The following is a 27,055-nucleotide window of genomic DNA, read 5'->3' as shown; positions in this document are numbered from 1 at the left end:
TCCCGCACCCGCCTCGCAGGTCTTCCTCGGCGTCTCGTCTCCCCACTCCCCTTTCTACTCCTCCTGCGGGAGCGGGGCCGGCGTCTCCGGGCCGGGATCAAGGTGGCTGGGGCGTGGGGTGGAGGTGGGGCGCAGGCTGCCTTGTGCTTCTGTCCGGGGGCCCTGGGTCGGAGGGGCCCGCGGACGAGGCCTTGGGCTGGGCGGTGGGGAGGGGGCTGCCCGCCGAGCTCGGATTTGGGGCTTTGTACCCGCAGGGACTTGCGGGGGCACCTGTGGGGCCGAGATCCGGAGCCACCTGTCCGCAGATCCCCTTCCCCCAATGCCCTGCGCTGTATCCAGCTGTCCCCAGACCTAGGCCTTTATCAGTCTCTGGCGACTGGAATTTCTTTTGGGAGCGTTAAGATTTTTGTGTGAACGATCGTTTCACTATTGTGGCGCAACAGTTGTGTAAATCTGGGCAGATTACGCCGTCGTTATTACGTGCTCCTGAGAAGGCCCTTTGCAGCTCCTAACGTTCTCCGTCGCGATGATTTTGGCAGCGCGGGGAAGACATGCATAACGAGATGCTGGCTTGCAAAGAACTAAAACGTTTTTTTTTTTTTTAAGCCCCAAAACGGAATTGTATTTAATTTGTTTTGCAGCAGTTATATACTATGGGGGGGGGGAACCCACTGAAAAAGCCCATAGCAATTTCATCCTCAAGGGAGTCAGTATTAACAATTAGGGGTACGTAAACGCATATTCGTGTTACATAAAGGGGGATACTAATGTAATCTGCCTTTTTTGCCTAATGCGTTGTGGCTTTTTTCTCTATCAGTGCAGAAGCGTCTTTGCACTGCCTTCTTAACTTGCACTCATTTGGACCCAAAGCCTGGAAGGCAAGAATTTTCTTCTCCCTGCACCTTGGCCAGTGGCCAACCTTAGTAAAACTCGTTAGAGATTTGACAAAGTATCACCGCGGTGGCCAAGATATTGGATAGAAAAAAGCTGAATTCAGGGTTAACAGCCATCTTCTGTAAAGTATTGTCGGTTGTGCTTAAGGTGAGGCAGTGTTTTCTTTCAGATTGCAGTTTTCATCCATTAGTGAACTGTGAAATGAATTTTGTGGGTCATAGCTAGCACTTGAAATTAACGAAATAAGATGGCATAGGAAATATCAGAATGCATTACATGTAGCAAGGAAATTTTGTAAGCTTTGTTTTAACTGCGTGTGTGTTTGGGGGGGCTGGTGCGTGTGTAGGGTGCATGCGTGTGAAGGTGGCGTTGCATGTGTGATTGCGTATGTGTACTGGGTTGCGATATAAAATGTATTGCTTCCTCTGTGCCATGCTAATTAAGTTTGAAAGTCCCTAATCCAAGGGACTGTCAGCACAGATCTCAGAGTGGGAGCAATGATGCAATTAAGCTGAACGTTATCTTTACTCTTTTCTTTGGAATATGTGACAGTGTTTATTGCAGCAAATTAGATTCCTAATTATTTGTTTTCACATAATATTAAAACAATCAATTAGCATTCTTGAAAATACAGAGATGAAATATTTTTATGGGAGTTAAGAGGTTAAGAGCATAAACTGCTCAGATTGACCTAGGGTCAAATCCCCCTACACTGTTTGTTGGTGTGTGACCTGGAACAAGATACTGCTTTTCTCTAAACCTCAGTTTTCTGATTTATGAAGTAGGAGTACCCAGGACACCAATTTCTTAATGCTGTTTGCCATTCAGGTAGGATAATGCATATGAAACTGTTGACATAGTGCCTAGCCCAGATTAAGTATTCAGTAAAAGTTAGCCATTATTATTTTATTAAGACTGAATGGAGGTTCTAGGATAATGCTTGTCACCAGATGCAGAAGATGGATAATACAGACAAGTGGGAAGTTGAAAATGAATTAATGTCGTAAGGGAAGGGACACTGAAATAACATGGTTTTTTTATTTCATTTGGCCATTGTTTTGTGATTGCTCCCCAATTGTTTTCCTATTGCTAGACAGGTAATTTAGATGATCCTACTCAATGAACCCAAAGCGTTTCTGTTGTCTTTTTAAATTTAATATGAAGTTGGTGTCTCTCTTGTTAGGTGGTTGAAAAATATTTCCCATAGGGATTCTGGATTTTGTTAGCTTTTGTTTCAAAATACCGCAGTCAGCTTGGGAAACACACACTACAACTCTGAACTCATTTCAGTAGTGTGTTTATCTCTGCAGTGGGTACAGATCTCAGGTGTGCAAGAAATAGACCAAAAAAAAAATGCAATTTTGAGACATTTGTGTTGAAGTCACCTCAGGCAGTTCAGAGGTCTTTGTTCACAGCCCCCCATCAGTTTATACAGTTTTAATTGCTTCATGAACTAATGAAATAGAATGTAAGCATTGTCTTTTTGTATAGCATTATTATTTTTATAAAAAATGAATGCTTTGCACTCAAAGGAAAAAAAAACGCCATTGCTAGAGTACTTAATTGGGTGTGACAACTGTAAAAGGTTGGGGGAAATCTTAAATGTTAATCATAATACTGCTCTCAGTTTTAGAAAGGTCTTTTAAGTTCTTGTTCTATTTTAGAGGAACCAAAGTGAAAACTCATTGATGGTAAATTATTATGTGGTTTTATGAAAATATGAAAAAAACATGACTGGGAACTCTAGCTGTCTTCGTCACAAAAAACCTCAGTGAAACAAAAAGCTTAACTTGGCCTTGAATCAAAACATATACATTTATATATTTTAGGTTAGACAAAGTATTGATGATGTGTGTCTGTATTTTTAAAGTCCTTTTTCTCATTTTTAAATCGTTAACTCACTGACTGCTAGCTCTTATCTTGTCAGATAAGAGGGCTTTTGTCTTACACGGGTAAAATACTACACAGTTACTAAAGATTCTGTTTTGGAATTATATATAATATCATACAGAGGTGCCACGGCATATGGTTAAGTGAGAGAAGAGCCTATAGAGTAGACTGGTGTCATTCCATTTTTGTAAAAACATGTTTAGAACAAAGAATATATGATGAATATTAATGGTGGGTAGTGGGATTATGACTGATTTTATGCTCTTTATTTTTATAATTGTACCATAATAAAAATTTTCCTAATAAAAATGAATAAAAGTAATTTTTTAAAGAGAAAAACTCACGTGTGTTTTCCTAATTTGCAAGCATAAATGAGGCTAAGTCTTTGCTCTAATACTGATCCTTTGAATTTGGATATTTTGGACATTACCTAATTTTTCCAATATTCTACAAAATGGTGCTGAATATTTTAACTTACCCTGTGAAAAGCTCCCTTGAAGAGGGAAGAACCATTGTCCCAGAATTTTCTTAAATTCTGTTCCAGAATTTTCTTAAAGCTTTCTGTATAAACTGCTTTCCAAAAAAAATATCCACACTGCCTAAATATGTAGTCTAAACTCTCAAGTTTTCTTTTAAATACAATATGTTGAAACTGAATCTACTTTTCTTGCTTTATTGCCCCTTAAATTTTTAAATGAAATCTTGGCTCCATCTGAAGTTGTCAGCTTACTATCTCTAAATGTACCTCCGCTTTCTTGCTTTTGTGCTTATGCGTCTTTGTTACTTGGAATACTTTTTCCTGATCTTTGTTTAAGCAAATCCTACCCACTTTCCAATATCCGGTTAAAAAACCACATCCACTGTGACGTTTTGGCACTTATTTTGTGCATTTCTCAGATACCACCTGGTATTTTTGCATTCATTTCCTAATGTCATTTTAAACTACTTGAGAGCAAGAAAGCTTGTCTATTTCTATCCTTTAAAGCTTCTAGTGTGGAACTCTGCACAGGGTAGGCAAAGATATTTATTCTTTGATAGACAATGCTGTCCCGGGCTCTTCTGAACCCAAGTGTTGGAATTATTTGTTAACCAGTGATTCCAGGCAAGGGGCAACACACTGCCAGCAACAGTGCGGAAGAATAAAAAAATGGATAATTTGGCTTAATTGTCTATTGATAAAGAGAGATGATAAAGAATTGACAGCATCCTTCATTGAAACTAACATAGGAGCTGAGTTACGTGGTTAGTCCAGGACCCAAAGTTAATTTTATGTAAATATTTCTTTCAAACATTTCCCATGAACCTTTCTCATAGGAGGTTGTAGCATCTTTGTTCTTAACCTTACCAGGGACCCAGTTTATTCTTTTGTAGCTGCTTGTTCCTGAAACCCGGAGATGTGAAATATGGGATGGTGGGTGATATGGGTGGGCTGTCAGAGTTACTCTGCTCCAGAGCATCTTAGGAGGTCATGTAGGATTCAGTGAGTCACAGTATCTAAAGTGTTTCGTGTGTTTGAGAGTTAATCTTTTTTTTTCCCCGTTGAAGCATAATTGTGTTATTTTTCAAACTTAACTATGACTCTTTGTGGGGGGTACGTAGTTGGCCCGTGGAAGATACTTAGGGGGCTTATCTTTTTTTTAAATTGCTTTAATTTACAGATGTTTGCCAGGACTAATACAGCTGATGTAATACCTGCTCTTTCCTACTCAAGGTAGGTGACTTGTTACTTTATGAAAATACCAGGTACCAGTAGAATTCAGAATTGGTAGTAAAAGACCCATTCAGTTGTGAAAAGTAATATAATCCCAGACCCCAAAGAAATGATCCCTTTAATAAGTGAGAATTTTATTAGTGCATAAAAAATGATGACTTATGTCATTGCTTCAGCCTGTCTCAGAATCACCTTAGAGCATTTTAAATATGCATGACATGCATGTGCCTGGCTCCCTGCCAGGCGATTCTGATTCGGTAGGATTTTCAGGTGGGGCTTCTCGCATGCAAAGTTTTAAAAATGCACATCCGGGTGCTTCTGAGTCATTGTAGCTCATTGTCATCACGGCATGTATGTGACAAGAGATGATAGAGATGTCATAGAATTGTCTGATAGTAACGCAGAATGGGAATGGGAAATAAAAATGGGAATTGAAGACTGTAAGTGTTGAAGATCAAAAAAACTGAAGTTCAGTTTTGTGTTTGATATTAGATTCGTACTCTAATTTTACCTTTCATTCAATGATTGTTTTAAATATATTTTGAAAAAACATTAAAAAGCTTGTTATTTTATGATTTTCAAAGTTCAGATTTAAGTGCTATGGTTCTTTCAGCTGGAAAATTGCTCTGTCTATAAATTCAACTAAAGCTTGTTTCATTTTGCTGTTTCAGGTCAGTAAATGAAGGAAAGTCATAGAAAAAAGACCATATTTTAAGGAAGTCATTTTTTAATGTACTCTTCTGTTTCAGAGGCTGGTTTAATTGATTTATTTTCCCCGTAAGCGTGGAAGTTAGAAAGTCAGAGTTTCTTACAGTAAGACGTAACAGGTAAGGGAATGTTATGGTAGCATTTTCATTTAATAAAACTCTCCTGTTTTCTTTGATTTCAAAGCTGTGATTTCATTTTTAAAGGATGATTTTAATTAGTAAACTTTTTGTGTTGCAGAATCATCTTATCAGAAATACTCAACACAATATAGGATCATTCTGTTACGTATTTTCCAACAGACAAGAATGTTTAAATTAATTAGAATTAAAACATGATGAAATTATTTCTTACGATTCTGTTTGCACTTTAATGAAACAGCTCCAAAATTGAAATTGTATTGATTTATTACTTAACATAATCAGTAATAGTAAACACTCTGTGTCAGTGAATAAATTGGTTGTGTATCAGAATTACTTGGGGAATTAAATTCTGAATTCTAGGCTGTGTCTCAGCCCTACTAAATCAGAATTTGGGGGAATAATTTTGATATTCAGCCCAGCTTGTGAACCACTGTAATAAGGCAATGTTGAAGGATTATAGTTTTAAGGGAGTCGGAATGTGGGAACTTGATTTGTAGAGAAATCTCATCTCACCGATTGGAAAAAATCCCTCATATTTAACTTGTTTTATGTGGTTGTCAGAAGAGAAGTGTCTTGTGTTTCAGACATGAATTAGTAATTTTGATTTTTAACGACTCTGTCCGATAATTTATTTTAAATTCTGCCCCTTTGTGGAGTAAGCCGAAAGGTACGTGCAGTATCTTTATTTTCGTGGCAGTATTAGATGGTAAGTGTGACGCGGAGTCTGCTTCTCCCTCTTCCTCTCCCCCTGCTTATGCTCCCTCTTTCTTTCTATGTCAAATAAATAAACCGATCTTAAAAAGAGAGAGAGAGAGAGAAGAAGATGCACAGCTCTCGTATGCACTCCAGGCTCACCGATGGAGGCAGCAGCTCACGGCAGCCTTGCCTAATTCCATAATTATCAGAAAGAAGAGTGCCTCGGACTCGGGGATGCATTTCTGCTCCTTGACACTATCACAGCTGTTTTCTGCACGGCAGTAGGGAATGATTGCATTTTTGCCATTTGTCTTTTTTTTCAGTTTGAGTTTTCCAGGACCGTAGCCGCTTGACTTTGGTCATTCACCATGCAGAGCAGACAAGGATACTGCAGCTACTGCTGCGTGCGCTATAATAACCTGGAACAGGTGAGAGGCCCCTGCTAACATGCTTGAACCTCAGAAGACCTCATTTATTTAATACGTTCTATTCATTTATTTATCCACTGAGCAGATGGTGTTGCAAATCTTCTAGTCGGTAGACACTGTTTAAGGTTCTCAGGGTGAGACTGTGAACAAATTCAGCTACCTTTCTTCATGAAGCTTACTTCATAGTGTGCTAAGACAGAAAATAAATAGTCATATAAATTTTGATACAGGGATATGTCAGATTGGGATAAATGTTACGAGGAAAACAAAAGAGAGAAGAGAGTGCAGTTTTAGATAGAGTAGCCAGTGGGGTGAAGGAAGTGACATTCGAGTTGAGATTTGAACCAAGTGTGGGATCCCAGCTTGCTTATCTCTGGGGAAGAATTTCTAGATAGAGGGAAGAGAGAACGGAGACCCCAAGGCAGAGGGGTGGTCAGCATGCTAACCCGAAGCCGGCAGCCGGTGTGGCTGCAGTGCTGGCCAGTTGGAGCAGGTGTTACGTGAGAGGGGAAGACTTCGGAGGATTAGATTCTAGAAGACGTTGTAGAATAAGGGAAGGACTTTGAAGTTTAGGCTTTAACACACCAATGTTTTAAGTTTTGCTGTAGTGAAATGTAGCTTTCCCCCCCTCCTATTGTTGCTTGTGTTTTTGGTGTCATAAAAGGTTGCCTAACCTGTGGTCCTGAAGATTTATGCCATGTAATTTCCTCTAAGAATTTTAGTTTTTGTTCTTACATTTAGGTCTTTGGTTCATTTTCAGTTAATTTTTAAAAATATATATTGTGATTTTAATTACCTCCTAAAAGCCCTGTCTCGAAAGACCATCACATTGGGAGTTAGAACTTCAACATGCGAATTTTGGGGGTGGGACACAATTCAGTCCGTAGCAATTATATTGATTTGAGTTTTAGCTGTTAAACCAGTTTTGCATCCCTGGGCTAAATCCCACTTGGTCATGGTGTTTGATCCTTCTGTATGTTGCTGGATTTGGTTTGCCAGCATTTTGTGGAGGCTTTTTATATCTATATTCATAAGGGATATTGTCTGTAGCTTTCTTTTCTCGTGATGTCTTTGGTTTTGGTATTGGGGCTTCCTAGAATGAACTGAGGAGTGCTCCTTTCTTTTCTTTTTGTTGGAAGAGTTTGTGAAGCCTTGTATATGGACATTTTGAAGCAAGTCTTCATGGTAATAGTAGCTGTAGTCCTCTGACCGGGATTGTTATCTTGGAAGAGTCTCAAGGTTTTCTTCAGGGTCTAGGCTGAGGAATTGTGTCATAGGTGAAGTCATAATATAACGAAGCTCTGGTCCTGGTAGTGCTGGACTGTTTTATCCCAAGTGAAATCTCAGACAAATTGTAATACATAAAGATTCAACTATATAGTTGCATTTGTTTTAATTGTCAACAGTCATCATTTAAATTCATACTAAGGAAATGTTTTTATTGTGATTTCTAGCTCTCTGCCTTAAAAAAAAAACTTTCTAATGCTGGTTATAAGCACGAGGCAGCAGGTAATGAGTTTCAAAGCTCTCTTTAGTATTTCTGTCACAGTTGATAATTATAGCATCACTTGACTGGAAGATTATTTGTTGAACTTTTGATAGTAATAAAACATACTAAATCTTTAACTACAAGCTGTATTCAGTAAGCACTCAGTCTAACTTTTTCTTAAGGTTTAAAATAATTTTTTAGACATTTAGATACTCATGCATTAAACAAACATTAAAAAAATGTTGATGACAGTCAAAGTAATATGTACTAAGTATAAAGGTTTAAATAAATTCATTTGAAAAGGTTTAAATAAATAATAATTAAATAAATAGATTAAAGAAATGGATAAATTTCATGGCTTTGGAGAACTTTTAAGGCCGTGGAGAAATACAGTGCCCAAATCTAGGTGAATATTCAGCAGAAACAATGGAAACCAAAAGAGAATACAGCTACCAACTCAGAATTCTGTGCTGAAGAAATACATCCTTGAAAAAAAAAGTGAAGTAGAAATATTTAAAAAAAAAAAATTAAGGGAATTTGTCAGCATCAGCAGATCCTCACTGAAGAAAATCCTAAAAAGAGTTCCTCAGATAGAAGGAAAATGATTCCAGTTGGAAGCTCAGAGAGATGGGAAGGCATGAAGATCAATGGAAAGGTGGTAGGAGATCTAAATGCGTAGTATCTCGTATGAGGGGTCAACAACAATGGCATAGACACTGTAAAGAGAGTAAATCAAGTTAAGTCCTTGCTCAAGAAGAGAGTAAAAGTGGGGCACCTGGGTGGCTCAGTGGTTTAAGCCTCTGCCTTCAGCTCAGGTCATGGTCTCAAGGTCCTGGGATGGAGCCCCGCATCGGGCTCTCTGCTCAGCGGGGAGCCTGCTTCCCCCTCTCTCTCTGCCTGCCTCTCTGCCTACTGTGACCTCTCTCTCTCTCTGTCAAATAAATAAAAAAAAAAAAAGAGAGTAAAAGTAACAAGTAATTTTAGATCTTGGTAAGTTCTGGGCTGCTTGTTATAATCTGTTACTGCTAATAGACTAGAAAAAGAGCCTAGCCTATAACTAACTGCCAGGTTAACAGAAAAGGAAAACTTGGAATAATAAAAAGCAGCCCACGAGAAGGCAAGAAAGAAGAGAAATAGGGACATCGGATAGGTAAGAATAATAAAAAACAGATTTAAAAATAAAAACAAAGCTTAAATAGAAATATACTAGTAGAATATTAAGTGAAAATAGACTTGGTGCTTGAATTAAACTATATTTAATATTTTATTGAAGATCCTAGCCAGGGAAATAAGGAAAGAAAAAGAAATTAAAATGACAAAAGTTTAGATAAAAAGAAACAAACTGTTATTTGTACACAGTGTGATTGTGAACATAGAAAATCCTAAAGATATCTAGGTAAACTGTTAGAACTGATAAGTGAATTTATTATTTGTTTAATTAAAAAAATTGTTTTAGTGAGTTTAAGAAAGCTTCTTGGGCCAACATAAAAAGAAATTGTATTTTTATATTGTAACACCATACAGAAAATGAGATTTAAAAGAGATGCTTACAACAGCATCAGAGGACATCAACTCTTCAGGAATAAATGTAACAAAATATGTATATAAGGTTTTTATATAAAAAAGTATAAACATTCAGAAAGTTAAGAAAAATTAAATAATTGGTGTGCTATACCGTGTTCATGGATTGAAAAAATCAATATTATAAGCATGTCATTTCTCCTCAAATATATATATTCAGTGAAATTCCAAACAAAATTCCAGAAAAATTGTGTTTAATGAAAATTAAGCCAATTCTAAAAATATGTATGTACATGCAAAAGGTATGTATGTACATGCTAAGAAAAACTAGGATACTCTTGAAGGAGAAGAAGAACAAAGTCAGAAGTAATAAATATCCAAATTTATTACTAAACTACAGTCTTTAAGACAAGGATGCAAAGTCAGAAAGATTATGGAAATAAACCGGAAACTCCAGAAAAGATTCTGGAGTCTTTGATTTGTGACAAATGTGGCGCTAAAGCATGGTGAGGACAGGAATTTCTTCAGTAAAGGGTACTGGGTCAGTTGGCTGTCCATATGGAGAAAAAGAAATGAAACTCCATTACTATCTCATCCTGGACACAAAAGTCAGTTCCAAGTAGATGATAGATATAAATATTGAAGGTAAAACAATAAAGCTTCTAGAAATCAATAGAAAATCTCCATGATTTTGAGGTAGGAAGAGATTTCTTAAACTTGTAACAGAAAGCACTGGCAAAGAAAAAAAAATGGTAAATTGGACTGCAGTAAGAAGCAATGAGAGATGATTAAGAAGGTGGAAAAATGCCCTGTAACTATTCCTGGAAAAGCTGTGGATACACACACACACACACACACACACTTTATGATACCCCTCCCAAAAGAAAGTGAAAAGGTAAGCCACAGGGAATGATACTTGAAACACACATAACTGAAAGAAGAGCTCATGTCCAGAATAAATAATTTCTATAGTTCATTTAAAAAAAAGAAAGATGCACTTGAAAAACAGGAAGAGACTTGGACACACCGTAAAAGAAGATATCCAGGTGGCCAGGAAAATGAAAAGCTATCACAAAAATTGCAAAGCAATAGTGAAACAACATGAATCCCCACCCCCCTTTCCAGTAGCTAAAATTAAAGAGCCTGACAATGGCAAGTGTTGATGAGGAGAAAGAGGAATGGAAACTATGATCCATTGCTGAGGAAGGTGCGAATTGGTACAGCCATTTTGGAAGACTAGTCAACAGAGGGTACTACAGCTAAGTATACGCAAATCTTATGACCCAGAAGTTCCAGCCTTACTAATACACTCAACAAAAATGCATGCACGTGGGCACCAAAAATCACATTTAAGAAAGTTTTTTGCAGCATAATTTATAACAGCCATGAGCTGTGAAAGACACAAATGTCCATCAAGAATGAGATGAATTGGGGTGCCTGGGTGGCTCAGTGGGTTAAGCCTCTGCCTTCGGCTCAGGTCATGATCCCAGTGTCCTGGGATCGAGCCCCACATCGGGCTCCCTGCTCTGCAGGGAGCCTGCTTCCTCCTCTCTCTCTCTGCCTGCCTCTGCCTACTTGTCATCTCTATCTGTCAAATAAATAAATAAACCTTTAAAAAAAAAAGAATGAGATGAATCAATAATATATGGTCTATTCATATGATGGGATGCTACACAGAAATTAAAGCGAATGGACTACAGCTAATTTGGATAAGTATGAATGTGAAAGAGTATATAGACTGTATGATTACACTTACATAAATTTAGAAACTTTCAAACCTAATCTATATTGTCAAAATTTAGGTAATAGTTAATTTGGGGGAAGAGGAAAGGAATATGAGATTGGTATGGGACATTAGAAGGGTTGTGAGTGCTCATTAGTTTTACATGGATAGATGGTTATGGATGTGTTTCGTTTTGTGATGATTTATTGAGCTATACATAGGATTTGTGCACTTATCTTTATGTACATGTCAATTCAGAAAATTTAAAGAAACTGACAACACCTGGGATATATAGTGTGGTGTTATCTGTGGTTTGTGTCAGTGCAAGTTTTCCATTTATGTTGACTTTTTAAAATTTTTACTGAGGCAGAGAGAGGATGAGGTTGGATTTTAGTTGAACCTTTATTTGTTTCCTTGTACCTTTGTTCCCTTCATGAACCAGGAGGGCAAGGGTACTGGACAGTGGGGAGCTTTGAGGGCGGAGGATCTTGAGACTGTCATAATTTAGATTGTTACTGGGGCAAAGGCAGCATCAAAGTAGATCCCTGAAGTCAGCGTGGAAGGAGAGAATTCCAGGAGTTGTTAACAGTGGTCAGTAGCTGGCAACCTGGCTTAAGTTCTTTTGGCATCTTTACTATGATATTTAAAATAGGACTTTTCCTTGGTATTGTTAAATGAAAACATGTTATTAAATTGTTGTCAATAACTCACATTGGAAATAGGGCATTAGCAGTAGCGTGTTACAGGGAAAGAGGATAAGATTTAGAGTTAGATGCAGATGAAACCCTGGCTTTGTCCCTGGATGCTCAGCTGGAGGCACTTTACTCCAATCCTTTGTGTTTTACTTTCTTTATATCAAAATGGGGACAAGATTCAGACTCAGTGAAAATTTGATGAGATGACTCTGTGAATGGAATAGCACTGTGTTTGACGCATTACATGGACTCAGTAGGCTTCTTTCCCACACCTCTAGATAGTTCACTGAATGACACTTGTGAACACAGGCTCTTTCTGTGGAGAGAATTATAAAACAGAAAAAAAAACTTTTTTTTAAGATTTTATTTATTTATTTGACAGAGAGAGAGCAAGATCATAGAGACAGGCAGGCAGGGGGGTAGGGGAAGCAGGCTTCCTGCTGACCACAGAGCCCGATGTGGGGCTCGATCCCAGAACTCTTGAGATCATGACCTGAGCCGAAGGCAGAGGCTTAACCCACTGAGTCACCCAGGCGCCCCAAAATAGAAAAATTCTGTGTATTTATTCCAATATTCTGTTTAAGTGAGGAGTTGTAATCTCTGAAGAAAAATGATGGACTTTTTGTGCATTATTAATCTTCAACTTTTACAAATACAGTGATACAACCCTCTTTTCTATTTTAACAGATTTTTATAAAAATATTTTCTCAGTACAAATATAAGAATTTATAAGAAAAAAATTAAAATTACCTGTAAGTGTAGCCCACAAATGTAAATGCTTTTAAGATTTTGGTGCATTTTCTTCCATTGATTTGTCTGTACATTTTATTTTATTTTTTATTTTGTCTTCTTTTATTTTTGTTTGTATATTTTAAAACCACAGGTTTAGGTAAAAGCATACATGTGATTTTTGCATCCCCCATTTTTCTCTTATCTAACATTTCTCCATGTTATGTAAAATTTTTCATATTATTTTAGGTAGTTGCATAGTATTATGTCTTAGGTCATGCTATAGATTTTACTGTTAGACACTTTGAAGATTTCCAGTTTTTTGTTGTCATGCTGTGATAAGCCTCATTTTTTGCATAAATCGTCCACATTTACGACGATTTCCGAAGAGATTTAGAGAAATGTAATCACTATATCCAAGGGAAAGAAACTTCTATGTTTTTTGATACACATTTTAGAATTGCTGTGCAAAAAGGCTGTCTCAATTTATACTTCTACCCAGAGTATCTAAATGAATCCATCTGTGGAACTCTCACTACTGTTGAGTATTACCTGTTTAAAACTGCTTAGTGTGTGTTTTCTTTTTAATAGCACATGGCCAGTGCCCAGCACAGATACTTGACCACCCAGAATCGACAGAGGATGGGCACCACGAGCTTGATGGAACGATTCCTGCAGGACGTGCTCCGGCACCACCCGTATCATTCTCAAGAAAACAGGTAAAGAAAGTCGCTGACCGGAATTCTGTTAGCACAGCGTTCTTGTATGTTCCATGTTTTTCCAGACTGTTTCTCCAGTCTCGTACTTCTTGAAATAAATCTTTTCATTAAAGAATATAAAGTGAAATTTTACCTGGTAACTTCTCTTTGCTCCTATTTTAAAATCTTTTCTAGCTTAAATAAGAAATTTCACTGTAGAAGATACGGACCACTCCCTGCTTTTTTCTAAATAAAAGCCTTAGGTCAATAAATGGTTATCCATCATTAAGGTGTTCTGTTAAGTATATCGTAGGATTAAGCAGGGGAATATGGTGGGGGCAAAAATAGCCTTTAGAAGATCAGGAACGGACCAGCTGGTGACTGCAGCAGAGTAAGTAAAGTAAGTCCATTCCAGCTTAACTGAATTATTTGCTAACCGAAGAGAAGAGGTAACAAATGGAATCTGCTTTTTAATCTGTCAGTGCCTTGATAGCTTTTTTTGTATCAGTGTTTTGGTTGTTTTAATAAAAATAAATATTTTGATAACATTTAAGCGTTAATGTATGTCAAAGAAAACATTGGTAGAAGATTAGATTAAGTACTGTGTGCAGGTTTGCAGCTAGAGCTGTAGGAGATAAAGCAAAACAGATTATTAGCATATCTGTGCAGAATAGTTGAGATAAGCACCAGCAGTAGAAAAAGGATATACTTCTTGAATGCTTTGTTTTGCAAGTCACAACCAAGAATTGAGCAAATGGGGAAAAAGTTTAAATGGGGAAAAAGTTTAAAAAATAAATGTCTTTCTTTAGCTGTCGGAAAGATAGACCGTCTTGGGCTCAGTATAAATTTCCAGCTTATAGCTTGTATAAGCAATGCTTCAACAGACATTTTGTACATGCAGCTATTTCTGTGATGTAGAATTCTAGAACTTGAACTTCTGGGCTCAAGTTTCTGGGCCTTAGAAAATATTTTCTATTTTTTAACCTTTCATTTTGGAATAGTTTCAGGCTTACAGAAAAGTTGTAAAACTGCTACAAAAACATTGGACTTTTCAAATGTTAAATCTAAAATAATGACAGTACAATGATCAAAGCCATGAAATTACATGCTATTGATAGTCCTCCTTCAGATTTTGTCAGTTGTCTTCCTAATGTCTTTTTTCTGGGACCAGGATTCAGTCCAGGATCACACATGGCATCTAGTTGCCCCATCTCAGACACTCTTAATCAGGAACAGTTGCCCAGTCTTTGCTTTCAAGCCTTGGACTCTGCTGGACAGTTATTTTGTAGGATCTCCCCAAGTTGGGATACGCCTGACACTTTCTCATGATTAAAGTTAGGTTATGCATTTGGAACAAGAGTAAATTATAATTGGTGTTGTGCCCTTCTCAGTGTATTGAAGCGATCCATGATGTTTCCATGTCTCATGGCTGGTGATGTTAACTTGGATCACTTAATTAAGGTGGCTTCTCTAATGTTACTCTTTCCCCATTATAATTAATAAGACTTGTGGAGAACTACTTTGAGACTATGTAAATAAATACCCTGTTTCTCATTTCCACCCATTTATTGTAAGCGTTCATTGATGGTTCTTCCCTGAAACAGTTATTATGTATGTTAGCCTCCATAAAGAAGAGCTTTCTGGTTACCTTATTTATCTATTTATATCATTTTAAACTCATGGCTGTGTCTCCTATGGGTGTTAATAATTTACTGTTACTTATTTTGTTGCTCAGGTGGTGTGTGGAACTTTAAAATTCTTGAGACACTTCCTAGAAGACTATGCCAATTTATATACAATTTATATAACATACATATACACCAGTAGTCTATGAGAGTGCTCATTTACTGTTGTTCTTGCTAACACTGGGATTAGCAACTTCTTTTTTTCCCCATAATAGGCCAAAAAGGCATATCCCTTCATTAGCCTTTATTTACTTATGAGTAAAATAGAACATCTCTTTACATAAGTTTTTTTTCAGCCATATGTTTATTTTATGGATTATTTGTAGACAGTGCATGTTTTTCTATTGAATTGTTTCTGTATTTTGGATTTGTATGCAATATTTATAGATAATAGTCCTTTGTATTTTAAATATAATTATTTTCCCAGCATCTGTCATGTGTCTTTCATCTGTGTGTATTGTCCTTTACCATATAGAAATTAAACATTTTGACATAATTAGATGTAAGCGGAATTTTCCTTTGTGCCTTCTTTCATGTCTTTTTCTTCATGTCCTTATTTCTGCTTTTAAATATTTTTAATCTTCCTGGAATTTGTTGCCATATGTGGTGTGAGGCAGGACTTCTTATTTGTTTGTAAAAGTATATTAATTATCTCCATTGATATAAAATGTCACCTGTAAGGACGCTTGGCTGGCTCAGTGGGTAGAGCATGAAACTCTTGATCTCCTGGTTGTGTATTTTGCGCACCATGTTGGGTGTGGAGATTACTTTAAAAACAGAAAAATATCACCTGTAACGTAAATTCCTCTGTTTGTGTATCTATATCTACGTTCCCATCAGTAGATCTGATTTTGAATTCCATTTTTTTACCTCGAGTTTTTTTTTAATCCCATGCTAACACATTATTTATGTTTATAAGCATTATAAATTACAGAGTTTATTTCTAAAAGTTTTTTCTCTTCCCCCTTATCTAGACATTGTAGGTTTTTCTATTTTAATCTTTTTGAAATCAGCTCTTTATTTTTTTTTCTATTTATTGGTTTTCCTTTTTCCTAATTAATTTCCTCAGATTTCCTGGGTGGGGGGGAATTTGATTATCTTTCTTTGTGAATTAAGTGCTCATTTAGTTAATTTGTGTCTGCTAATTCTTTTTTTAGTGGAAGATTTAAAAGTGTGAGGTTTCCATTTTGCTTACATCTCATAGGTTTGATGTGTAGTTTTTATTTTATTTATAGATTTTAAAAATTTAGCACAAGAATTAGATAAAAGGGGTTTTAATCTTTAATGGTTAGATTTTTAGAGGGATTTTGTTGTGAAATTAGTTTAAAATGAGTAGAAATATAGATTGTGATTTAGTTAATTTTAACCACATGCAAATACAGAGGCAAATCAAAGCACCTAGATGGTGATTCCTAACTTTTTTGGGATTTTGCCGAATTGTTTGATTTTATGATTCCTCCTTACTTCCTTTGCCAAACGTTACAAGATTAATTTTATTTTGAGAATGTTGTGATAGTCTTCTAGGGTTCTGAAAAACTAGGGTAAAATGGTAATGGTACTACACTTTTATTGATTAGAGTTCAGAAGTGTGAAACATGCTGGAATTTCTTTGCCCTGTATTATTCTGATATCTGGGTTAACTTTTTAATTTTACAAATACCAAAAAAATGTTCTTTTAGTGTTAATTATAATAAATTTTTATGGGAAAGAAGTAATGATATTTATGACATGTTAAAGGAAAGTTGCATGTGGCTGAGCATGTATACATTTCTCTTAGATGATTAAAGCATCTCTCAAATTGAAAAATATTTAATAAAGGTATTTTTTAGGTATTAATCTACTTTAAAAAAACTGATTTATTTTTAGTAGACTACACTTTAGGACAGTTTTAGATCAACAGAAAACTTGAGAAAGTAGTACAGAGTTCCTATATCCCTTCTCTACCTAGTTTCTCTATTACTAAGAACTTACATTACTATGGCACATTTGTTACAATTAATGAACCAATATTAATACATTAACTAAGTTCTGTAGTTAATTCAGCTGTTTTTAGTTTTTACCTAATGACTTTTTCTGTTTCAAGGTCCCATCTGGGATAACTATGTTCCATTAACTCAACTCCTCTTGGCAATTAAAAATTTTTTTTTTGGTGGTGGCGGCGAGGGGCAGAGGAAGAGGGGGAGGGAATCTTAAGCAGGCTCCATGCCCAGCATAGAACCTGGTGCAGGGATTGCTCTCGTGACCGTGAAATCATGACCTGAGTCCAAATCAAGAGTTGGACACTTAACTGACTGAGCCACCCAGACACCCTTGATTTTAGCTATTCTAACAGGTGTGAGGTGACATCTCATTGTAGTTTTGATTTGTACTTCCCTGACGATGAATGATGCTAGATATCTTTTCATGTGTCTGTTGGCCATCTGTATGTTTTCTTTGGGAAAATGTCTATTCGTGTCTTCTGCCCATTTTTTAATTGGATTATTTGTTCTTTAGGTGTTGAGTTTAATAAGTTCTTTATATATTTTGGATACTAACCATTTTTCAGATAGGTCATTTGCAAATATCTTCTCCCATTTGGGTAGGTTGCCTTTTAGTTTTATTGTTTTCTTCACTGTGCAGAAGCTTTTTATTTTGATGAAGTCCCAATAGTTTATTTTTCCAGAAAGACATGTAGGAAGAAGTTGCTGCAGCCAGTGTCAAAGAGGTTACTACCTGTGTTCTCCTCTAGGATTTTAGTGGTTTCATGTTTCACATTTAAGTCTTTAATCCATCTTGAATTTATTTTTGTGTATGGCAGCATTATCTACAATAGCCTAACACACACACACACACACACACACACACACACACGAATATTACTCAGCCATAAAAAAGAATAAAATCTCGCCATTTGTAATGACATGGATGGAGTTAGAGTATCATGCTAAGTGAAATAAGTCGGAAAGACAAATACTATATGAATTCACTCATGTGTGGAATTTAAGAAACAAAACAAATGAACAAGAGGAAAAAAAGAAAGGCTAACAAATAAACAGATTCTTAACTTATAGAAGACAAATGGATGGTTACCAGAAGGAAGGTGGGCTGGAGGAGAGGTGAAATAGGTGATGGGGATTAAGGAGTTAAACTTGTGACGAGCGCTGGGCATCTGATGGAAGTGTTGAAGCACTAAATTGTATACCCGCAATTAATGTTACGCTGTATGTTAACTAACTGGAATTTAAATAAAAACTTTTAAAAACCCAACAGTGTGTTAAATAATAGCTAACATTTGAATGATTATATTTTCCAGGCTTTTAAAAAATGCTCCTTACATATAACAACTAAGTTACTCCTCAAAACAATCTCATGAGGGAAAAATAACATTAATTTCTTTCTTGAGGGAGAGAACTGAAGCCTAGAAGGTTAAGTAACATATGTAACACTTTGCTGTTGACTTCTGGGATAACTGATAAATGATATATTGCTTTTTTTTTTTTAACAGCCTTTTATGTTTAGGAGCCATTTTGTGTTTATTAAGTAGCAATTGGTGGAGCTGCCTCCACCTTCTCTACTGATTTCCCTCCCTGAATATACACACGGTATATAGCCTCATGTTATCGCCTTGATTCTTTGTCCTCTAAGAGGCCCAGGATAGCAAGAAAATGTTTATTGTACGTTTATTGTAACATTTAAAATAGATATTAGAATATTTTTATGGATTTCCCCCTTGCTTTTTAGATCAACCCAACACGAGAGACGTCTTATGAATACTGCGCCACCTCCTGAAGTGGTTCCTGTTGATGATTCTGTTTCTGAAGAAGCAACTGAGGATGCCGCTGGCGTAAAAGGACAGAGCTCCAGCAAGGGTTCTGAACCTAGTAAAGAGTTACATGCTAGACCCGGCAAATCTCAGGAATGTATACAGGGTGTTTCAGTAAGACCATCAGTTATTCAAAAACTGGAGAAGGGACAGCAGCAACCCTTGGGTTTCATTCAGAAAATTGGGAGTGGCATGAAAGAATTTAACCCAGTTGGTATTGGTCAAACTACACATACTAGACCAAGCTTAATATGTCCGTCAGTGATTTCTAGTGCTCCTGCTAGTTGTTTAGCTGGAAGTTCCTTTGACAGACCAGTTACACCTAAAACAACTAAGTTAGCAGCAGCAGCCAGTTCGGATTCAGTCAGAAAATGTGACCCGAACAAAGTTGACAGATACCTTGAACAGCCAGACAGGGGCTCTAGAAATCCTGTGCTGTCATCCAACCTAGAAACTTCAGTTTCATATCAGAAACCTAAAGAACCAAATAGGAAATCTTTAGGTACAAGTTCAGATAAATTGATTATACAGGAAGCTGTAAAATCTCAGCGTAAAGCCTTGTCAGCTGGCGCTAAAGTCCGTGAATTTATGGGTACTGAAGGCTCCTTAAAAGCTGAATCTCTTTCTAAATTAGCTGTCAACCAAGCAATCGGCCTGAATAAAAGTGGCATGCCTTCTAATAAGGGAACCTTTGAAGATGCTACAGCAAAGCACCGTGAGAAATTCCTTCCTGGTATGGATCATAGCCAAGAGGAAAAGCATCTGGTTTTTAATAAGTCAGCCTTTTTAGAACAGAAGAGCTCAGTGATTTCTGCAGTGAAATTTGCTCGTGGCTCTCTTCAGTCAGCGTCTGATCAACCCGAAGAGACTGCACAAGACCTCTGGAAGGAGGAGCAAACTGACCAAGAAGAGAAAAACTATGATTCGAGAGCTTCTGAAATGAGTTTTGACTGCAGTTCCCCTCGTTCACTGACTGATGAATCTAAGGTGACTGCCAAAGAAGTAGACCTTTCAAAGGAAGTGTACGCGGATTTGCAGCGTAAGAATAAGACATCTTTCATTTCTGTGGTGAGTTCGGATCGTGATGGCGCTCTTCCCTTGGCTACCAACCGAACTCAAGTAATCGTTAAAGGTGTAAGTGCTCAGAAGGTGAAGCCTATTAGCCTGGTTGATGAAAGCTATGAATCTAGTGATTCTGAGATTAATTTTGAATGTGATGCCTTACTTCAATCAACTGATGACGACCCCCAGCAACCTGCAAAAGAAGGAAACCTTCCTAAAGAGGAACACATTGACTTGGTTGATAAGAACTACGGATCTAGTAGCTCCGAAGTAAGTACTGATTCTCCGTTTCCTCTTCAGTCAGTAGGTGACCAACTCCCAGTGGCTGTCACAGAAGCAAAACTTGAGAAGGTTCACATCGGCTTGGTTGATAAGAACTATGGTTCAAGTTGTTCAGACACAAGTATTGAGAACGATGCTTCTCCTCAGTCTGTAGTTGAGCATCCTCACCTGGTTGTCAAAGAAAGAAATGTAAAGGATAGACAGGTCTACCTGAAAGATAAGAACCTTAAATCCAGCAGTGCTAAAGCCCATCTTGATTATGCGGTCTCTCTTGAGACAGTGACTGATGAATCTCAGAGGGCTGTTGAAGACATACACCTTCTGGAAGAGAAGAATGAACCTGTGGATATGAACTATGATTCTCATGGTTCTGAAATGAGTTTTCACACTGATGCTCGATTGGTGGCTGGCCAGTCCGGAGTAATAGTTAAAAAAGTGAATGCTCGAGAAGTAGCTCTTGACCTGGAGGATAAGAGTGTTAAATCTAGCAATTCTGATCAAAGTTCCGATTCTCGTGCCTCTCTTTATCAGTCACCTAGTGATCAACGTGAAATAAGTCTGAAAGAGTTAAATGTTGACATGGAAGTTAAGAGCTATGGGTGCTCCAGTTCTGAGCTGACTTTTGAATCTGATCCCCCTACTATGTCGGGTACTGAACATTCTGAGATGGACATGGAAGAAATAAGAAAGAGGCACATTAACTTGGAAGGTGAGCACTCTGGGTCAAATAGTTCTGCAATAACTTTTGACTCTGATATTCTTCTTCGCTCAGGAGTTGACCAGCCTCAAGTAGCTATTTACGTGGAAGAACCGAGTCATCTGGAAAATCAGACTAATAAATCTTGTGTTGCTGAAGTAACTTTTGATTCTGATATACCTGTTCATTCGGGGACTAATCAACCTGAACTGGCTGTTAAAGACATAATCATTCAGAAAGAAGAATATATACACTTAGGGAGGAAGAATGATGAACCCAGTGGTTCTGAAATAAGTTTGGATTTTTATGTCCCTTCTCATTCAGTGACTGACCCTCCTGAAGTAGCTATGGAAAAGCTAAATCTTCAAAAAGAAGAGCAGATATACTTAGAAAATAAGGACAATGAGCCTAGTGGTTCCGAATTAAGTTTGGATTATGGTATTTTTCATTCAATGACTGGACATTCTAACAATCCCCTTAAAGAAATGAATCTTCAGGAAGAGCGCATACACTTGGGAAATAAAGGTAATGGGCCTAGTGTTTCTGAAATCAGTGTGAAATCTGACCTTTCTTATCATTTAATGACTGATCATCCCAACATAGCTGTTAAAGAAATAAGCCATCAGAAGGAACACATGTACTTACAAGATAAGGATAATGCATTAAGCGTTTATGAAACAAGTTTGGATCCTGGTGTCCATCTTCATCAGTCAGTGACTCACAAGCCTGAAACCGCTGTTAAAGAAATGTGGCTCCAAAAAGAAAGGCATGCTAAATTCAAAAGTAAAAGTCCTAAATTTAGAAGTACTGCAACAGGTTCTGACATCCCTCATTATTTAGTGACTGAACCTCAGATAGCGGTCAAAGAAATCAATGTTCAGAAAGAACAGCACGTTCTAGAAAAAAAGAGTGATAAATACAGCAGTTCTGGAATGATGTTTGGTTCTCATGTCCTTCCTCACTTAATGACTGAAACGCCTCACATTGCTGTTTTGAAGGAGGACCGTGTTGTCCTAGAAGGTCAGAGTACTGGAGCTAGAGGTTTTGCAGTAAATTTGGATACTGGTGCCCCTCTTCATTCAGTCATTGGCCAACCTCAGCTAACCCGCCTGAAGGAACAAAATGTTCATCTGGAAGATAAAAACCGTGAATCTAGTCATTTTAAGATAAGATATGATTGTGGTGACCCTCATCAGCTATTGACCGGACAATTTAGGGAAGTGGTTAAGAAAACAAACCTGAGGAAGGAAGGGAAAGTTGTAATGAAAAATAAAAAGGTTCAAACTAAAGGTTCTAAATTAATACGCTCTTCTGGTGTTTCTCTTCAGTCTGTGGCTGATAAACCTGAAGGGGCTATTAAACGAGTAAATCCGGAGAATGAAGGTCATGTGAACGTGGAAGATAAGAGCAGCCAATGTAGTGGTTCTGAAGTGAGTTTGGATTCTGATTTCTTGGTTGAGTCAATAATTGATCAACCTCAAGTAACTATTTTGGATCAGGACCATACTGAGCTAGTAGAAGATAAGCACAGTCAATCTGGTGGTTCTGAAATGAGTTTTGATTCTGAGGATCCTCTTCAGTCAGTGGCTGAGCAGGTTAGAGAAACTGTTAAAGAAATAACCCTTTGGAAGGATGAAGTTGATGTGGAAGATAAGAGGGATGAAGCTGATGTGGAAAATAAGAGGGATGAAGCTGATGTGGAAGATAAGAAGGATAAACCCAAGGGTTTTGAAATGATGTATGATTCTAAGGCCCTTTATCAGTCAGTGGCTGCCCAAACTGAAGAAGTCGTTAAGGGGATGAACGTTTGGAAGGAACATGTTGACATGCAAGGGAAGATTGTGGAACCTAGTGATCCTAAAATAAATTTTGATTCTAATGAACCTCTTCAGTCTGTGCCTAATGAAATTCAAGATGCTATTGCAGAAATAAATCTTCTGAGGGAAGGACATGTTTGTCTGGCTGATAAGGACTATGAACCCAATGATTCTGAAATAATTTATGTTTCAAATGTCCCTCTTGAATCAGTGGTTGAGCAACCACACCTTTTGGAAGGGGAACATGCCAGTTTGGAAGACAAGAGCACTATCGCTTGTCCTGAAATAACTTTCATTTCTGATGGTCATCTTCAGTCAGTGGCTGACCAGCTTCAAAAATCTGGTAAAGAAGTCAGTCTTTGGAAGGAAGACCATATTTACCTGGAAGATAAGAGCTACAAACTAGGTGACTTCGAGGTAAGTTACGATTCTGATGTTCCTGTTCACTTTGTGATTGATCAGTCTCCTTTGGCTGTCAAAGAAATAAACTTGGAAAATGACCTAGAAAATAAGAGCTGTGGACCTAGTGTTTTTGAAATAAAATGTGATTCTGGTATTCATTTGCAGTTAGAAGTTGACCAGTCCGAAGTGGTGTGCAAAGAAATAGATCTTCCGAAAGAAGGGCATCTTGGCATGGAAGTAAAGACCAGTGAACCTAGTGATTCGGAATTAATGTGTGATTCTGATGTCCCTCTTGAAATAGTGGTTAACGAACTTCAAGTGTCAGTTAAAGAAGCAAATCTTCGAAAGATGCTCTTTGTGGACCTGGTGACCAGTGATAGTGATTGTGAAGTGATTGCGGAGTCTGATATGCCTTTTCAGCCAGTGATTGACTCACCTCACATGACTGTCAAAGAAATCAATTGTATAAATACGGAAGGCTATGATCTAGAAGGGGAATGCTGTGACTCTTGTGGTTCTGAAATAGGGTATGTTTGTGAAGCCTCTCCGCAGTCACTGGCAAACCAGTGCAAAGAGACTTTCAAAGTGGTAAACCAGAAGAAAGACTATATCATTCTGCAGGAGTCAAGCTGTGAGTCTTACGGTTCCGAAATAAATTTTCAAATCGACCCCCCAGATCGGTCTGTGACTTACTCATCACAAGAGTCTGATAAAGAAATGGTGAAAATTATTGACTCAGAAGAGAAGAGTTGTGAATCGGATAGTCCTAAAGCAGATTTTAAATGGGAAGATGATGCTGAGCCAATGGCTGAGCAGCTCCAGGAAGAAGACAAAGGAATCAACATTTGTCAAAGGAAAGGTCTAGAAACCATTGGCCGAAAAGAAAAGCACTGTGAAGCTACTGTTTCTGCAGTGCGTTGTAGTGCCTCTTCTGGGTCCGCAGTCCATCAGAGGGCTAGTAAGGGAAAGATTTTGAAGTTAAAACATGCAGATCCAGAAAGTATGAGCTGCGAACCATGTGGTTCTGGAATGAGTTTCCAGTGCTCTCTTCAATCTGACGCTGACCAGCCTCAAGAAGCGGTTAATAAAACGGGACTCTACAAGAAGATGTCTCTGGACCCAGAAGAAACAAACCGTGATTCCCACCCAACCTCTATTTTCATAGTTGATCCTGCCAGGAACCTGGAAAAGGTAAAGGAGGTCATAGAAGATGATCCTGATGAACCTGTCCTTGAAGCCTTGCCGCATGTCCCTCCTTCATTTGTGGGGAAAACGTGGTCTCAGATAATGAGAGAAGATGACATGAAAATTAATGCTCTTGTGAAAGAATTTAAGGAAGGTCGTTTCCACTGTTACTTTGATGATGACGGTGAGACCAGGAAGATAAAAAAAAAAAATTTGAATGAAGAAAAAAAGATTACCTGGACTGACCCGAGTCAGGACACTACCGCAATTCAAGTTCTTTCAGATTGTGATGATAATGCAGGTGGCGTTTCAGATACCGATGACTTTCCAGTGGCCTTAGATAAATCTAGCCATCATTCTACAGTCAAGAGGCCTTATTATGAACAATCATGGCGACTGGCTGCTCGATGTCAGGCTGTAAAAGTCAGCCATGGAACTCAAACCAATTTCTCAAATCAGTCAGACACACAAGACAGTGGACAGGAGGACGACTCGCCAACAGGGAAGCGTTCGCTTCAACAGGACAAAAAAACAAAAAAGAAAGTGAAAATTGGAGCACACGAATATCCTGAAACATGTACTAAAGTTCTGAAGCCTTTGCAACCCAATGCCTTAGTCTACGTTATTTCTTCAAACATGAAATTTCAGGACAGTGAAACTGCCAACTTCGCTAAAAAATACCGCACCCCCAGAAGTCGGGATGTTAGCATAGAGTACAAATACAAACGGAGCTCCTTTAATTACTATGACCCACTGAGTAAGGAAATTGTAATTAATCCTCCTCTGAGCATAGATGTATCAGACCCTGACAGAGTTAACTGGCTTCAAGCTAGTCTCAGCGACCTGAGCTCCAGTTCAGGCGATGAGGACGCTGAAGACTGTGACCCAACATCCGTTTTGACCATAAGAGATGAATTGCTGGCCTATCCGGGGGCCCCTGTTTCACCTGAGCGAGTGCCACGGCCGGGGACTTCGGGAACTTCACGGCCGGGGACTTCGGGGACTTCGAGCGCTAGCGCGGGCGCAGCTCCGAAGGAAAGTAATTTCCAGGTAACGCTCGTCGCCAGCGACGCTGCCGGGACCTCTTCGGGAGCAGGTACCGGGAAGTTCTCAGAAGGTAAAAAGAAAATTCAGAGGAGGGTGACAACGAATGATGACAAGCCAGACTTCCCCACGAAGGTTTATAAACCGATGAGTGTCCAGGCACAGCCCAGGATCGCTTCCGAAAGACGGCCAATTTGGATTCAGACCAAAGTAAACGATATCATTCGAAAGTATCTTTCAAAATACTCTTTCCTGCGTCGCAAGTATCAGTCCAGGAGCGCCTTTCTCCGACTGCGTCTTAACCAGAAGAAATGCGAACCCCCCAAGGCGAAGGCGGCGGCGAGGAGCACCACCCATATGGTTTTGAGGTCGTCGGTTCCGACGGTGCCCGCAGATCCGCCGGTTCCCGCGGAATCGCCGGTTCCCCCGGCCCCGCGGGTTCCCCCGGCCCCGCGGCTTCCCCCGGCCCCGCGGCTTCCCCGGGTTCCCTCGGTCCCGCGAGCTCCGCCGGTGGCGGCGGGGGCGGCCGGGGCGGCCGAGGGGCGGTCCCTCACGGCCCCCGGCTCCGCCCCCAAGCCGCCGGGGCAGGGTGGGGCAGGCAGGAGGAGGAAAGGTAAGAAACGCTCTCGGAAGAAGAGAAGACGACTCTCCCGACCCGTGAAGATCTACGCTTTGAGAAGCCTGTATTCCCAGGTGCCCTACTCCGACAGGATGAGGACTCGGCTATCAAGCAAGCGAGAGGCCAACGAGACCGCCTAGACGCGTGGAGGCGAGCTGAGCAGTCCCTGCTTCACTCGAAACACATTTGTGCACATAGCTTTCCCAGCTTCGGTGAAAAAAAATTACCTTCAACTATTTTGCTACAGACATTATTTTTCAGAACTTTTATAATTCATTTAAAATTAGTGTTTAAGGTCTCTCTCTCTCTCTCTCTTTTTTTTTTTTAGAGATCCAAACGCATCCTTTGTCCATTTGCCGTAGAAGAGCCTCACCTTAATTTATAGCTATAATTTAGCACAGTATATATACACATTTTTTCTCCTTCAAATCACGTCCCTCTTATTTATTTTTTATGATTGTATCTCATGTCAGCAGGTCATAATACTGCAAAAATGAATGTGGCAAACATTAAATGCTACCTTATTTTTACTTTTTAAAAATTGAAACAAAGGAATATGTACTTCTGTGCGTTTCAGAGTGGCATTGTCAATACCGTATTCTAACTGGAGAATTAAAAAACTAGAATAAGTTATCTCAGCTTTCCAGTGAGGTTGATTTAAATAATCACCAACAAAATAGAATTGATCTTTCTTTTAAAAGCATCCAAGAAAATGAGATTCCATAATCTTTGATCCAGTTTTTAAAAACTGCCTAGTGATTTTCTATACATACACACAAACTCCTTCTGCTACCTTTAAATTGGATTTGCAAGTTTCTAACTTATTTGGACACATATACAGTCTCTGTAGGTTTTTCTTTAGCATTATTAGATCTCAAGGGGAAAATGATCTTGCCAGTGTAATTATGTTTCCCACCACCTTTATTCCTTTCCACCTGAAGTACTGGTGGTTTAATATGAAAATCTGGGTTATCTTTATGGCCTTACCTCTTAAAAATATTTCAGCCACTATCCTATCATTTTCTGTAATTATTGAACTGAAATTGAACTAAAATTACAGCTTTGGTAATTTGGGCAGACCATTAATTGTCCTTAACAAATTATTTGTAATCTTAGTATTTCAGAAGATCTAATAAAA

General features: G+C 38.4%; 1 protein-coding gene across 1 annotated transcript; it reads left to right on the top strand.

The window, feature by feature from the left end:
• On the top strand, positions 1-26,057 carry ZDBF2 (zinc finger DBF-type containing 2). Its single transcript, XM_032859841.1, has 6 exons — positions 1-19; positions 4,443-4,495; positions 5,245-5,322; positions 6,363-6,467; positions 13,216-13,343; positions 18,728-26,057. The coding sequence occupies exons 4-6, from the start codon at positions 6,408-6,410 to the stop codon at positions 26,055-26,057; spliced, it is 7,518 nt and encodes a 2,505-aa protein (XP_032715732.1). The 5' UTR covers positions 1-19; positions 4,443-4,495; positions 5,245-5,322; positions 6,363-6,407.
• Positions 26,058-27,055: the final 998 nt, after the last annotated feature.

This window comes from Lontra canadensis, unplaced genomic scaffold (genome assembly GCF_010015895.1).
Source record: "Lontra canadensis isolate GAN:19392208 unplaced genomic scaffold, GSC_riverotter_1.0 scaffold18, whole genome shotgun sequence".
NCBI classification, from domain to species: domain Eukaryota; kingdom Metazoa; phylum Chordata; class Mammalia; order Carnivora; family Mustelidae; genus Lontra; species Lontra canadensis.
This window is presented reverse-complemented; position numbering and strand designations above follow the sequence as displayed.

Excerpts from the sequence above, each read along its gene's own strand:
- ZDBF2 (XM_032859841.1), top strand. The coding sequence starts at position 6,408 with ATGCAGAGCAGACAAGGATACTGCAGCTACTGCTGCGTGCGCTATAAT. Across the intron at positions 6,468-13,215 it reads GCTATAATAACCTGGAACAG|CACATGGCCAGTGCCCAGCA; the intron begins GTGAGAGGCCCC and ends TCTTTTTAATAG. Across the intron at positions 13,344-18,727 it reads TATCATTCTCAAGAAAACAG|ATCAACCCAACACGAGAGAC; the intron begins GTAAAGAAAGTC and ends CTTGCTTTTTAG.